The sequence below is a fragment of the Pteronotus mesoamericanus genome, unplaced genomic scaffold (assembly GCF_021234165.1).
Source record: "Pteronotus mesoamericanus isolate MK-2021 breed Mesoamerican mustached bat unplaced genomic scaffold, CSHL_Meso_final contig_182, whole genome shotgun sequence".
Classification (NCBI taxonomy): domain Eukaryota; kingdom Metazoa; phylum Chordata; class Mammalia; order Chiroptera; family Mormoopidae; genus Pteronotus; species Pteronotus mesoamericanus.
In genome coordinates, this window is record NW_026555078.1 from 14097674 (window position 1) to 14112325 (window position 14652).

Here is a 14652-nt window from a genome sequence, read left to right on the forward strand (position 1 = left end):
CAGATGGATGTCAACTGGCAGATATTGCCTGAAGTAATGGCAGCTGCTCGCCAAGTGTGGACCAGGTTAATTTTTCAGCAACGGATTTCAATGGAGGAAACTTATATTTGAAATACTGATTTTTTAAAAATCCCTTGGCCTTAAGGTACCCGCCCTCCACAGAATTTCATTTCATGCACATGTAGGTCAACAAACATCTTTTTACCTTTGTCAGACACAATTTTATGCATGATTTCACTAATAATCATCACTGACACAGAAAACAGTGCATCAAGGAAGTATGAACCAAAAACAAAGAAATGTAAACTAATTTGAAGGAAATAATCACTAAATCATTTGACCTCTTGGCCTTCTCTGATCTTTTTTAATGATCCGATCCTAGTCTTGTTCAAGATGTGCTATCAAAGCCTATTTAACCAGCATGAGGCCCAGGTGAGTGGGAAGACTGAGGTTTAAACAGAACCAGCAAAGGAAAGAAGGGCGTCTGCTCCTTTAGCCACAACGACAGACAATCTGAGCCAACTGTGAACCAGGAAATGTTGTACCTAAACACCTACCCAGCTTTGTCTTGCTGCCCCTTCCCCCTTTTTTGCACCAGTTCTTTACTTTAAGGCACCAAGGCCTTCATTCTGCCCGAGCTTTCTCCGCGTATTCTTGCCATTCCCCAAAATGTTGTACGTTCCCAAATGAGTTGTGCTTATTTCTCCTCCCTTTTCCCTAACTTGCCAAAGAAAACTCAAATTCTGCTAGAGCTGTAGACCTTCGCCTGATATGAGACGGATCATATAATAAGACTGGTACTTTAGCCAATCAGGAAGTGATTCAAGGGCCTCCAGTGAAATGAGAGTTTAACAAGATATCTATTTTCCTAAAGAGGTTTTAATGTGTGGGGATTTCAGGACGACAAAGGAAAAGAAATGAGGAAGTTCAAGTATGTAATGGAGGTAGCGTATAGCCTAGAGCAAGTGTAATAAACATGCTGCATATGTCGTTCCACCAAGTCCTGCTTCTGCACAGGTGGCAGATGTGGCTGGGGGAAGCCAGAACTACTACCTTCTGGGCCTGCCGGCCACCCTCACACATCATTCCCACAGAGAGCTTACGGTGAGGAAGTGAGGGAGTGAGAGTCACTGAAAGCCGACAGGCAAGGCGACGCCTGTTTGCCATTCTTGCTCTGGGGACTCCACACAGGTCATCTGGAATGGGTGCTCAGCTAAGTCCCTGGTGTTCTTGTAACAGCATTTTCTCTTCCTTCAAATGAGCGAGCTTGGGATAACAGGGGCTTCTTCAATGACACTGTTACTGCTACTCAAAACACTTAGAATTCCTAGGAACTGCCTCTAGCACCAGTTTATAAATACAAACTCTCAATTCATTCTCTCTTTCCCTCTCTCTCTTCTCTCCTCTCTTTCCCCCGTTTGCAGGCAGTCTGTCCCCCTGTCCTCTCTTCCCCAGGCCCACTTCTTTCTTTTCTGCCCTGTCCCTAGAGTTTACCCTGCTTTTACCTCCTCCTCACGTCTGCTATCACTTTCCCTTCCTACCCCCCTGTCCCCAGTGAGCCTTTCCCCTCCTAGGTGAACTGCAAGGGGGAACGAAATCTTTCACCTCCTGCCTAACCCTTTCCACTTTCACTAACGCCTTTAAGTGCCTTACTTTGGAATAACCTCCTTTAGTGCAAGGAAACAAACTGCATTCAGTAAACAAATCCATGTTTTACAGCTTGTAAAAGCCATATGAAAGTTTCTTAGAATGTATTCATGGCTTCATTTTCCTGATGCCTCTGTATAAATATCCAAAACAAGAGTTTGGTTTTGGAATCAAGTCTTACGATCTTCCACTTGGATTCCTGTATTCCCAAGTGTGGCGAGGAACTGAGCCACTCTGGGCTCAGTTGTTACGGCATTTTCTTTATAACATTATGAGGACGTTTGCAGCCTAAGGCAGAGGTCACTAAAGTATAGAGCCTGCAGCCTGTTTTCATAAATAAATTTTTATTTGGAAATAGTCACATAGCTAGGGAAACAAAACGTGGTTTATGAGGGTTGCACCAATCCCATGGCCCCATGCTCAGAAGGCCACCAGCATTTCAGGCTCAGTCCAGAGGAGTGCGATTTCTCCACATCAGAAGGTCTCTTCTCCTTTTCTCTAAAAAAGTATCAGATGATGATATCCTTTTCTACCCCAAGCTCTGAGGGACAGATGATCAGTTTAGATTTTCTAGAAAGTTTAAGCAATGGCAGCTTCACTGGAATAAGGCCACAGGACCCAAGGGGGTACCGTATACTTTGAGGTAAACTTTGGAAGGTGTGGAATGTATAGTTCTCAGGACCCTCATGTCCACTTTATAAAAACAGTGCCCATTGCAAGAAAACTGTCAGAAAATAAGAAAGCATTTCTCTTAGAAGTGGAGAGGCTCTACATGAATGGGAGAAGTCAACCGGCCGGTGACACACTATCTCTCTCAAAAAAGGTGCTCATGGCTATGCCAGATCACATTTTTCTTAGTAAGCCACACTGAACAAGAAAGGAAGATAAATCACCAGGAAAAGGCAAGTGAGCTGTTAATAATCACCTAGTTATCACCACCATGAAATAGTCATTAAGTTATATGCACCATAAATCTCACCGAGTTTTGCAAATTATGGTGGTTCTTCGAGGCCAAATAGAGACAAGCCATACTAACTAACTATGGCTGCCTTTCTCTGTGCTCCTTGGCAAGGCCTTTTAAAATGCCTAAGCTCAGGCTCATAGTACCACATGGTTCCTGAAGCATCTGAGAGTGCATTATACGTTCACAACCCTATTCGAGACCCCTCTTCCTCATTTTGAAGGTGAAGGTGATCATTTCTCATCAGCTGCTCCCGGAACTCCTAAACAGTCTTGCCCTGTTCTGGTTCACATTGAGACCAGACAGCTTTCAGCTCAAACTTCATACTTCAAGCTGCTGCTATTTCCAAGGCACGTGGGAAGAGCAGGGGCTAGAGATGGGCACTGCCCCGAGGGCTGAGCGTACATGTGGTACCAGCCAAGCAGCCACCTCTATTGAGGACACCAGCAATGAAATCCCAGCCTCTGCTCTCCCTGGTAAACCAGCACGTTAGCGAAATGCGAATGTGAAGATGCCCGGCAAATGTTTCTTTTCCTCCTTTTTGGAGGTTGGTAATCCCCAGTTGATCTTTCCTCTTAACTGCTTTTCCCCTCCTATTTAAACTGAATTCTTATTGCTCCAAATTAAATCCATTCTTTCTAGCCTTGTCACTGCTAAGTAATGAGAACAATTCCTCTCTTTGCTCTTGGTGGCTGCACTCTGGGTACTTATGGATGAGAATCATATCCTCCTTTAGCCTACTTTCTTAACTGCAGACTGCACAGGTGATAAAATGGGTTAATTGTTGCTATTAAAATATTTCCTATCCTCATAATGAAGTAATTTTTCCTCCAAATCATTTTAATTTCTTAGAATTGCACTGCATTCTTAATGATCTGCAATGACGGAGGGCGCAGTCCTATTGGGCTGATTTTGAATATACAGGACACAGGAACACACCAACTGTTGGTCATTGTGCTGGTTTCTTTCTGCCCCGCCCACTCACTCTGGCCTCGTTTTTTATCACATGTTCATTACATCTCGATGAGGAAGTTCACAGCCTAGAGCAGGGGCACCAAAGTACAGCCAGCAGCCTGTTTTAATAAATACATTTTGTACCGGAAGAAAGTCACATAAGCTTTTTAAGAACACATTGCCTGCAGCTGCAGAGTGGAGTAGCTCTGACGGAGACTGTATGGCCCCCAAAGACCAGAATATTTACTATTTGGCCCTTTATAAAACACTTTGCTGACCCCCAGCCTAGAAGATCATGAACATTTAAACTGGTTTTGCTGCTTAAACCAGGATGAGATGAATCACAGCAGGTACATCCCTTATTCACGCCTAAGCAGTCTGCTAAGTTTCCTGGCAGGCCAAAGCACACAGGGAGTGAGTCTCAACGGGCAGGGCTTTTAATGTTTTATCCCTGAGATACCCAGAGGCATCATGGTTCACACCTGAAGGGGAGAATGAGGCTTAACACACACAGACAACCCCTTGGATGTGGCCCCAACACATGTAGGCAACTTTTTAATAAGCATGCACCCCTTTGCCGTGGCTATCTAGAATGTTCAGCTGCATTTATCTGGCTCACCAACTCAGACCACCAGGAGGACAAGAGAATCCAGGCAGAGGCCTGGTACTCACTATGTGCAGCTGGAGGAAGTCACCGAGGCCTGGGGCGCTGTCAATGCGAACCAAGATGCCATCCTTCACAGTGGTGCTGAAGCCCACGGCCAGGCGGTCCGAGCGTGTGCTGGGCCTGTCGTTGGCCGGCCAGGTGTAGAGGATGAGGCCTCCGCTCTTCCCAAAGATGTAGGTAGCGCCAGCTGCAAATGCAAGGAGAAAGGGAGCCATCAAGCATCGAGTCGTGTGCTGCCAGCTGTAGGCACACTGTTGAGACTCCAGTGGGGAGGAAACAGCCCCCACATGCCAGTAGTTGGTGCCTGAGAGGGATGTTCATCCAAAGCCTCTAATGGCGGCTGTCACCCCAAATTAAAGATGCAGGCAAAATGAATTAATAACAAAGCAGATGTGAGCAAGAGACATTCTGAACACCTTCAGTTCCTGCTGCCTCATGGCAGAGGGCAAGTGACACGCTGTGTCGGAGAGTTTTGGGACATGTGACAAAGAGCTTTCTATCTTCCTCAAGGGTGGGATTAATTTGCCATCTCTGCCAGGACAGACACCAGACAGAAAGTGAGTCTCTCGCTCTCTTAGCTGTCAGGGTATTCTAGCCAGTGGAGATGGGAGAAGCTCCAGAGACATCTCACTAAACTGCAGGTAACGTGGAGGCTCCCACGCCATCACATATTTTAAAAAATATGTAATCTTTAAATCTGATTTTGGGGAAAAGCATTTAAATTTGGTGGCCAGAATAGACCACAGGATTGCAGTTTCTATGGCTGTATGTATGTTACGCACAGTGAGTACTTCCATATGTTACCATATCTCCAAGTTCAAAGAACATTTGGCACCAGATTGTCTCATATGTTTCCCACTGAATACAGTCCAACGCTTGAAAATATTTTAAAGCAACATTAGACAAGCATTCAGATATCTTTAGAATTCACTAAAAATCTCGAGCACTGGCCTACATTTAGTTTATAGAGACTATTAGGTTGAATGATGTTGTTTGAAGTAGAGATGAATTATGCAGCTCGTTTAGAAATAATAAAGTAAACTGCTATGAGGCTAGAAATAGGAGACTATGTCATGTGTCATCGTTTTTTAAACACTAAGTCACATTATATTTTGACACATATAAAATCTAATTTGTCCTTTTTGAAAGGTCACTATTCTAGCTGCACCAATATGTTCAGTTTGTATATTACATGTAACATAACATTACTTTCCTTTTACAAATTTTCCCATCCTTAGCAGACAGTGTCTGAAAAGCCCTCCAGTCATCTGGAGAATTTAGGTTGTGGTTTGGAAAGTTATGGTTAAATCTATATGCAAAACAATGTTTGCTCCTCACCATCTACAAGCACGCTCGAAGCTTCTTAAAATTAGAAATACAGATATAATGATTTACCCTTCATATCTCTTCATCTGTGAAGAATTTAAATAATTCCCTTTCTGTGGATGATTACAAATGTCACACCACTCCTTTATTCTTTATTTGGAGAACTGAAGGTTACTCAGTGATTAATGTATAGAAGCACCAAAAATGCAAATCAGCCTGTGGCATTTTGTGGCGATTTATAAAATCTCACTCTATTCTATCCTAAATATATAATGGATTATGCTACAGAGATAAATCTATACTCTATCAGGAAATAATTTTGTCACTATGAAAAGAGTAAGCCGAAATTTGGTAACAGTGACAGATATGCATGGTACTTTACAGTTTGCAAAACCTCTTCAAATTCATTAGCTGAATTGTCCCAACTGTTTAATGGACTATCCCATTTATTAACACTCTTTGGAAACACAGACCCAAATATCTGTGTTAATTAAGTGGCACCTCTTTTAAGTCTCCAGCTTAAGCTTCCTGCCTCCAAAAGCCTGTCTTTACCATATGCCAATCATATAGCTTAATACAATTATACAATGAAATGTACCAATGATACAAAGTTAATTGTACTTCATTCTTTTCACATCTTCTCCTAAAAATAAAATGGAACAAAAACAAAGCCATAGCCCCCAAATCTGGCATGTTTTTAAAAGTTAGTCTGCTCTTCTTACCACACAAATAACTTGATAAACCTTCTACTCTGCTTCTATTACTCACCCACTGCAGTGTTCAGTAATTTTCAATAAAAGGAGGGAAAACATTTTAAAAGATAAATATACAAACTCTTATAAGCAGTGGTTAGAAGGTCAACATGGCTTTAATTTTTAAATAAACAAAGAACAAAACTTTACTATGGCAACATTAGGCTAAGTAGATACAAAATATGATTTAATATTATTTTATTCCTTCTGTTATCCTGAATTTAGGATGTCACTGTGTTAGATAATTCTAAGTTTGCAGGTGAAAATGGCATAAAAGATACAAATTCCCTACCATATGGCTTATTCTGCTATGTAGAAATAAATATTAAAATATGTATTCTTGGAACTGAATTTACTAGTAAAGGTGATAAAGACTTTGAATGCTCCCATAGTCCAATGCTGGCTTTAGGGGAACTTAATAGTTACAGCTTTCTCTCAGGTTACCTGTTATTTTTTCCTCCTCAGATTACTTTGCTATCTTGAATGGTTTTAAAAGATAAATACAAGCTTTCATTTAATTTTAATATAAAATGCCTACAGTCCTGGGAGAACATGGAATTATTTTGGTTTACATTTTCAAATTAAAAAGTTTATTTTGTTATTTTTAAATGTAGATTACAAATCAACTTTTAGGGAACATCCCAGAAACTGTAAGAACCCTTCTTAATCCATTAAAGATTTTCATTTCTAAGCCATGCAGTATCACATCAAATGTTTTCTCCCCCGAGCCTAGTAGTTGATAGCTGGTTTCTCTCTGTGTTTAGTATGCTGGTGCTAAAACCATATTACATTTATTAATAATCTGAACCATGTAGTTTTCCTGCTTGCTAGCAAAAAGTGATCAATTCAATTGAAGAAAAAATTACTATGGCAGCATTTTGTCCATTTAACATTGCAGGATTTAAGGTTTGCAGGCAGTGAGGTTGCTTTGGTCAGTTCGAACCAACACAGTGTTTCAGAAATGAAATCTCCACACTGTCACCACTAAGCAAGATACAGTGGATACACTCTATCTTCAAATAGTCAACAACTATGACACGTTATTTAACACACAGCTTCTTTTGTCTCAAAGGCACCAGACTAAGGGTTTGGTTTATTGTTTTTATAATTGATTAGCTATTTACTGGGATGGTGCTGATGGTGATTTTGGCAGAGCTCGATGGGAAAGTATATGTATGTCTTGGTGTGTATTCTGTGAGGGGGGTTGAAAGGGAAGAAAATGGTAGAACAGCCCCATTGAAATCATGGCAGAGTCCTGGGGAGCAGTTGAATGTACTTATACAATACGCTGATTAATTAGACGATCTATGATTTCTCAAGAAGACTGGAGGATAAATTATTTTTGAGTTCACACATTTCCCCAATAAATAGTTCTTAAATTTATGGTGTTTATTATTGCTTGTTTTACTAGAATCCAAGTTAATTATAGATAGCAACTCAACTTCTCCTTACTTAGAACCACTTGGATAATTATTGTTATTGTTATTTTGACTTACAAACCTCATGGCCCTGTCATTATGCATTGTTTCTATATCTATTACCATATATAAATATCATATTACCTTTTGGGGATCTTAATAACAGGAATATAATCATGGGCCTTTTTAAGATTTATATTATATATAAAAATTGCATATACATATGTACACATACATGTACATATGTATGTATTAAAAATGAAGAAAGTTAGAAAATATAGACTACCTGAAATTAATTTATTATTTTCCCCATCAAATATTTACAGGTAAAATGGCTCCAGAGAAGCATTTAAAATATAATCCTGGTTGTGTATTTATCTTTTTTTTTTTTTTTAAAAGAAAACCTAAAGCAATTCAGCTTTCCCTGAAATAGTTTTCAGTGGGTGTTAAAATGAAACAAGGTAGAAGCATCTCCCTGGGGAAGCCTTAGAGTGTGAAATTTAAAGAGAACTAGATAATTTACTTGTGAGCAAGTGTCACAGGTAGAATAATAAATTCAGTAATAAAAATAAGTCTTAATGGGCAAACCACCTGGTAGGTAAGCTAAACTAAGAAACAAGATGTCCAACTCCTACTCTAATGTTATTTAAACATTGCCTAAGAAATTAGAATAAAATGTCATGACGATAAGGTATATGTGTGTCTTCCTCTATTATTTCAGGTGTTGCTAAATGTAGCTATTGTTATTAAAATTATATTCTATTCATATCAATTACTATACAGCTAAATAAAACCAAAGTAACAAATACTTTTTTTTTTCCTTTGGTAGCAAATGGAGGCATGAAGCTCAAGGATCTCATAATGACTGATGGCCTAATTAGTAGAGTTTCTTGACTTCTTTTATTTAGTTTGTTACACAGCCCCCATCCCCCTAACACACACACCCCTGAGTCTGTTTGGGTGTTTGTCATAGTAGGGCCTTATATTTTCATAGCTCCAAATGGTTCTCAAATTGCTTTCTTTTGGAGTATCTCATTTGATACCTCTTCCTCCAATACCACTGAAGTACTGATGGCAATATTTTTGTTACTGTTATAGTTTAAAAAAAAAAAAAGAAGGCTCAAAGAGATTAAAAGACTGGATCTGGCTTCAAGTCGTGGAGTAAGAGTAGAACCAGAGCTTCCCTTTCTCACCTCGGTCTTCTCTCCCCTCAGGCTGTCTGGCTGACCCAGGAAAGGAAGCTTCGCTACAGGAATCCCCAGAGACCAAGAGCTCCAAAAGGAGGAAGGGAGGGTGAATAACAGATGGGAAAACTGTGAACGACAAAAGCTCCCTTATTCCAGGAGGAGCAGCCTGGGAGTACTAGATAAGTGATAAGTGATACAGATTTTAACCACAGCCTTGCAATGCATTTATTGAATGGGTGGTTTGTTATGATCTACTTTGCCTACTCTGAATTTTTTAAAATAAACACCAAAAGCGATAATAAAGCAGCTTTAAATGAAGCAAAAATGAAGGGACTGAACATTCAAAAAAGAGATTTCATCAATTTGAAAGAACACCCTTTATCTTCAGCAAAGAAATAATCAGATTTACTGGTCAGCTGAGGGAGAATCCGACAACATAGCCTAAGAGTTAAGTATATTATCAGGGAGCGCCCAGCCCATCTCTTAAACGCGGCTCCACTAAGGTGAGGACTCCCTTCATATGGGGCAATTTCTTCCTCTCTCTCAAAGAAGGAATGATTTTTTAAAAGCACTAAGCCGGGTGGGGGGCGGGGGGAAGCAGAGGCAACATTTCAGGGCATGTCCTAATATTCTAGAGGTAAGGTTTCCAGTCCAAGACTTCCCAGCAGAATCAGTATTGGTTCATTTCAGTATAAAGCTGCTCGGCAATGCTGGAGCTCAAACTCGTGCACAGAGTGAAGCCATTATATATTGTATCCAATGCCAAAGGTTCCATAGGAGCTAGTGGGAGAAAAGTATAAAGCCAATAAATTCTACCCACTAACCCAACTTCTTACATGAGTTAAAAAAGTCCACCAGTATTTACGTCTGGTGATAAATGTCATTTAAAAAAGACATTCTTCTTGGGTAATTATACATCATGTACAAACCCTGTTCTTGCAAACATGCTTGGTTGGACCATTGGATGGGAATGCTATCATGGATTTTCCAGGGAGTCTGAAGGGGAACTAAGTACTTGTGCTATTTCCAAATCTGATTCCAGCTATTGCAATGGCTCGCTGCTGTGGTTCCTTACATACACTGTATCACTGCAAAGCATGAGTAAAATGAAATCGCACATAGATTCTTGGCATTTTCACGAGTGCTGACCAATATATACATCATGCCACTTTCTGAGCCTTAGATGTAATGATATTTTCAGAAAAACATTTCATCAGAAAACATTTAAAAAAGTTATTTGTCCTCATCAGGTTCAGGATTCTTCCACTTAGGAAAAAGAAGATGATTAGTGATAAAGAAGACAATGGTTCCCACACTGAAATTGATCAAATATAAAGCTTCCAGGGACACATTTAAATTCCCCCTTGTTTAAAAGGATTATCAAAGCTCATTGTTTTCCTTTGGAGCAATTATTTCTTCCACAAACCTTTGGCAGTGCTTAACAATACTAATTATAATACTAACGTTAATACTAATATTAACATTCATACTAATTATATGTATGAATAATTTATTATACTGGGGTGGGCAAAAGTAGGTTTAAAGTTGTTCATATGGAAAAAGACAAATAAAACAAATATTTATTAATTATGGTATTATTTGTCTTTTTCCATAAGAATAACTGTAAACTTCCTTTTGCCAACCCCCATATATTAATACCATATTATGGTATAGTATACAGTATAAAATTTCAAATTCATTTATCTTTCACTTTAGATATTATTGCTGTGATGGTTTGTTAGGGCTGCCATAACAAGGTACAACAGAATGGGTGGCTTAAAATTTATTTTCTCATAATTCTGGAGGCGAGAATTCCGAAATCAAGGTGTTAGCAGGGTTGGTTTCCTCTAAGGCCGCTCTGCTTGGCTGGTAAATGGCTGCCTTCTCAGTGTGCCCTGGCATGGCCTACCCTCTTCACTCATCTGTGCCATAATTTTCTCTTTTCATAAGAACGCCAGTCATTGGATTAAAGCCCATCATACCAACTGCATTTTAACTTAATTACCTCTTCAGAGATGCTATTTCCAAATACAGTTACATTTTGAGGTACAGGAGGTAAGGACAACATACAATTTTGGGGGGAACAAAGTTAAGTCTGTAGCAGTCACTATTCCAGTTTTAAAGATAAGGGAAGCTATAGAATGACTTGCCCAAGATCTAGTGACATCAAGAAATTAATCAAGATCTGCCTAACTCAATGATCTACATTCTTTTAATTATGTCAAACTGTATTCTTAATAGGATTTTCTTTGACCTTTACTTGTGCATCTTTTTGGGAATGGGGATGATGATGGAGAGAAGAGAGAGAAAAACAAGATGGAAACTCAGTTCCCTCACAGTGGGAATGGCAGTACAGGGCTTATCATTTTATTTTATTTAATGATTTAACGTGAAGTTGGTCTCTGTGATGTGTATGAAGCAAGGTCAGGCAATAGGTGGCTCCTGATTTAATTTCACCGCACTTGTAAAACTCTACCTTCTAAGGGTGGGCTCTCATGAAGTTTATTTCAGAAATTATCTCCTAGCCAACTCAATTTAATTTCTATATCCAAGCTATTTTCTTACATAACAAAGCAAAATAAATTCTAGGAAATGGCACAATATTCAGGTTTAAGAAAATATTAAGTTTTAATGTCAAACAAAATGAAAATCTAAAACTCTTCTGTACCACGAGCTCCTAGAGGACAGGGCTATTTAAATTTATCCCTCTATCAACACTGAGGATGCTCAGGAAGTAAGTGCTGTTGAATTAATCAATAAAACTTGGCTCATCTATACTTTCATGTCTGCACATTGTCATTCAGGCATCTGCCCATTAATCCACCTCAGCTCTTTGTCATTTCATCTCAGTGTGGAAATATTTCACAAAGACCCATCAATTAGAATTTACAACATCTCCCATGATGGAGTAGAACATAGCTTCCAATTTATAAAAGATATCTAACCAGAAAGACCATTACATGATTTCTCTTTGGTGGATTTTTGGCAGGCTCAGATAACAAAATCACACCCATTTTTAGTCAAATTGTTTTATGTTACCCCTCATTTTCTAAATCACTTTGCTCTATCTATCCATCTACAGATACATATATGATATTCTATTTTACAGAACATTAACTAAGTGCAAAGACCATGTACACATTTGTCCTTAGGCAAAATATAAATGAATAAAAAAATAAAAATGATCACTTTATAATTACTCATCAGTCTTTTCTGTAGCATTTTTTTCTGAAACTCATTCCTTCTGGTGACATCTAATGGGACGTAGAATAAAAGGGAGGTTCAGAGCACATTCATCTGACTCTTTTTATTCAACAGGTTTGAACTACCTTCTCTAATAAGAGCAATCAAGGGATCTCTAAGTACTGCATATTCTCTGAAAAAGAAATGCAGATGAAGAGTAGTTGCTTATTTCCAGTACTTTGATTTAAATACTTGATAGAGACAGACTCCACACTCTGAAGGGGCCTGATCTATAAACAAATGACTTGGATATATTTGTGACTCTAATACATAAAATACTATTTTACTCAAAAAGTTGACTAATATTTTTATGGGTAATGACTCTTGCTTCTATGACACAGATGTCCCTTTGTCATAGAACATACAGGATCCGTCTGGAAAAAGTCCAACCATTGTTAATATAACAAGAATGGTTTGCATGGCATCAATGTAACCTGGCAGCCAAGGAGAGTGGACTGGAATGTTCATGCATGAACAATGATGACTTCACTGTACTAGTCAGCAGGGGTGGTAGACACCACTGAGTGAGCATGTGTACTGTGTAGCCCTAGCATTCAAAATGACTGAACAGATAAAGCAATGAATCTGTATCAAATTTTTCATTAAGCTTGAACATTCCTCCATGGAAGCTATTCAGATGATTCAGAAGGCTGCAGCTATGGGCAACTGGTGATTGGAAGCTTCATCAGGACAACGTGCCCACTCATGTATCACATCTCATGCAGAAACATCTAATCACCCAGGTGACTAAACCTCCCTACAGCCCAGACTTGTGCCCTGCGAATTCTGGCTTTTCTCAAAACTAAAGTCACCTGTGGAAGGGAAGAGATTTCAGACCATCCACAAGATTCAGAAAAGTATGGCAGGACAACTGATGGCAATTGGGAGAACTGTGTGAGGTCCCAAGGCACCTACTTTGAAGAGGACTGAGGAGTCATTGTCCTATGTATAATGTTTCTTTTATATTCTTCAATAAATGTCTCTATTTTTTATATTACATGGCTGGATACCTTCTGGACAGACCTCTTATGTCAGCATTAGGCAAAAGGAAGAACCCTCAACCTTTGAGGCCCATTCTCCTATAACAATCACTTAGCTTTATTTTGCCTCCTCTTCCCCATGATTGAGAAGGTGATAATATCTCTTTTACCTACTCATTTCAAAGAGTTGAATTAGGATCAAAATCACTATTATGCATACTGTGCAAACTCTGGAAATAGTTTAGCATTTCCATTTTATCATGATCATTTCAAAGTGAAGGGACTCCCCCAAAGTTTTGGCACTTGCAGGAGACTTTTATTATTCCATATGTACCACATATTCTCCCTCTTTACTTGAAAAATTAGCCCTTTCCCATGGAAATCACTATTTTCTCCCATTCCACTTATGTGATTTGAATGAAAATTGTCAACTGCTTACAGATTTTTCCTGTGCATACAGCTGAATTGACTAAGATGTGGAAATTAACCCAGACTGGACCAATCAGAACACTTCACTGAATAATTTGTAACCTGGGCCCAGAAAAACACTCCATCAGTCCCTGTATAATAAAAAGGTAAATACATAACTGCCATGGCAACCTTTCCTACCATGGGGAAGAAGTTTTGAGAAAAAATAAACCCTGACTCAAAGAGTGAAGTCAAACTATTGATCAAGAGTTGGACACAGAGAGAAAAATCTTATCATTTTTTGACTACTTGGTTTTAATTGTCCATGTTGTGAAATCATATCTTTGTCTTTCTTATATAAAATTCTCAATAACTAACTTGTTTAGTCTAAGCTAGTTTAAATTTTGTTCTTCCACAACTAGAACAGTCCTGGATTGTAAAGAATCCCTGGCAATTATCACAGTGCCTGGAACACATGGAGGGGCACAAAAGCACTTGTTAAATGAATTGGCAAAAAAAGACCAAGATGATCAAGTAATTAGTTACCCAGGAATTTAACCTAAGAATAAAAGTACATTTAGTAACATATATATATTTTATATATACATATATAAAATGAAATGAGAGTATATGTAAAACTGATCATGTTCTTGTTGACAAAGAAATTCTTAAATATTCCCATAATTAGGTTATATAAAACACTATATGTAATGTATTTTATAATATGTAATATAATACATAACTATATATTTCCATAATAAGGTTATATTATATAATAAATTATATTCCTGGGTAACATCACTTGATCATCTCAATCACTTTTGTTACTGTGGTTGGCATTTCTTCCTTTCTGTTCAACCTGGTAATTAGTATTATTAAAACAATCTATTGGTTTTTTTTAATATTTTTTGAAAAATATTGTAAGCCTTGGGGTTTTGGATCTCTCTCCAACCACAATAACAAAAATCTGTAAAATATCTTCATATAATTCAACAAGAAAGCTACAGAAAGAAGAGCTATATAAAGGAAACTATAACTTTTCAGGATATAAAATATATCCATAGGTGATAGATAGATAAATAGATAGATAGATAGAATGTTACTGGACA

At 38.4% G+C, this 14652-nt stretch overlaps 1 protein-coding gene across 14 annotated transcripts in view; it reads right to left on the minus strand.

Moving 5' to 3' along the window:
* The window catches only part of NRXN3 (neurexin 3), a 1414514-nt gene that overhangs the window by 342365 nt on the left and 1057497 nt on the right, over positions 1-14652 (minus strand). For all 14 annotated transcript variants that reach the window (XM_054567201.1, XM_054567200.1, XM_054567197.1 and 11 more), the window contains one exon: positions 4235-4416. In XM_054567201.1, the coding sequence (XP_054423176.1) occupies positions 4235-4416 (182 nt within the window). The remainder of the gene's footprint in view (positions 1-4234; positions 4417-14652) is intronic.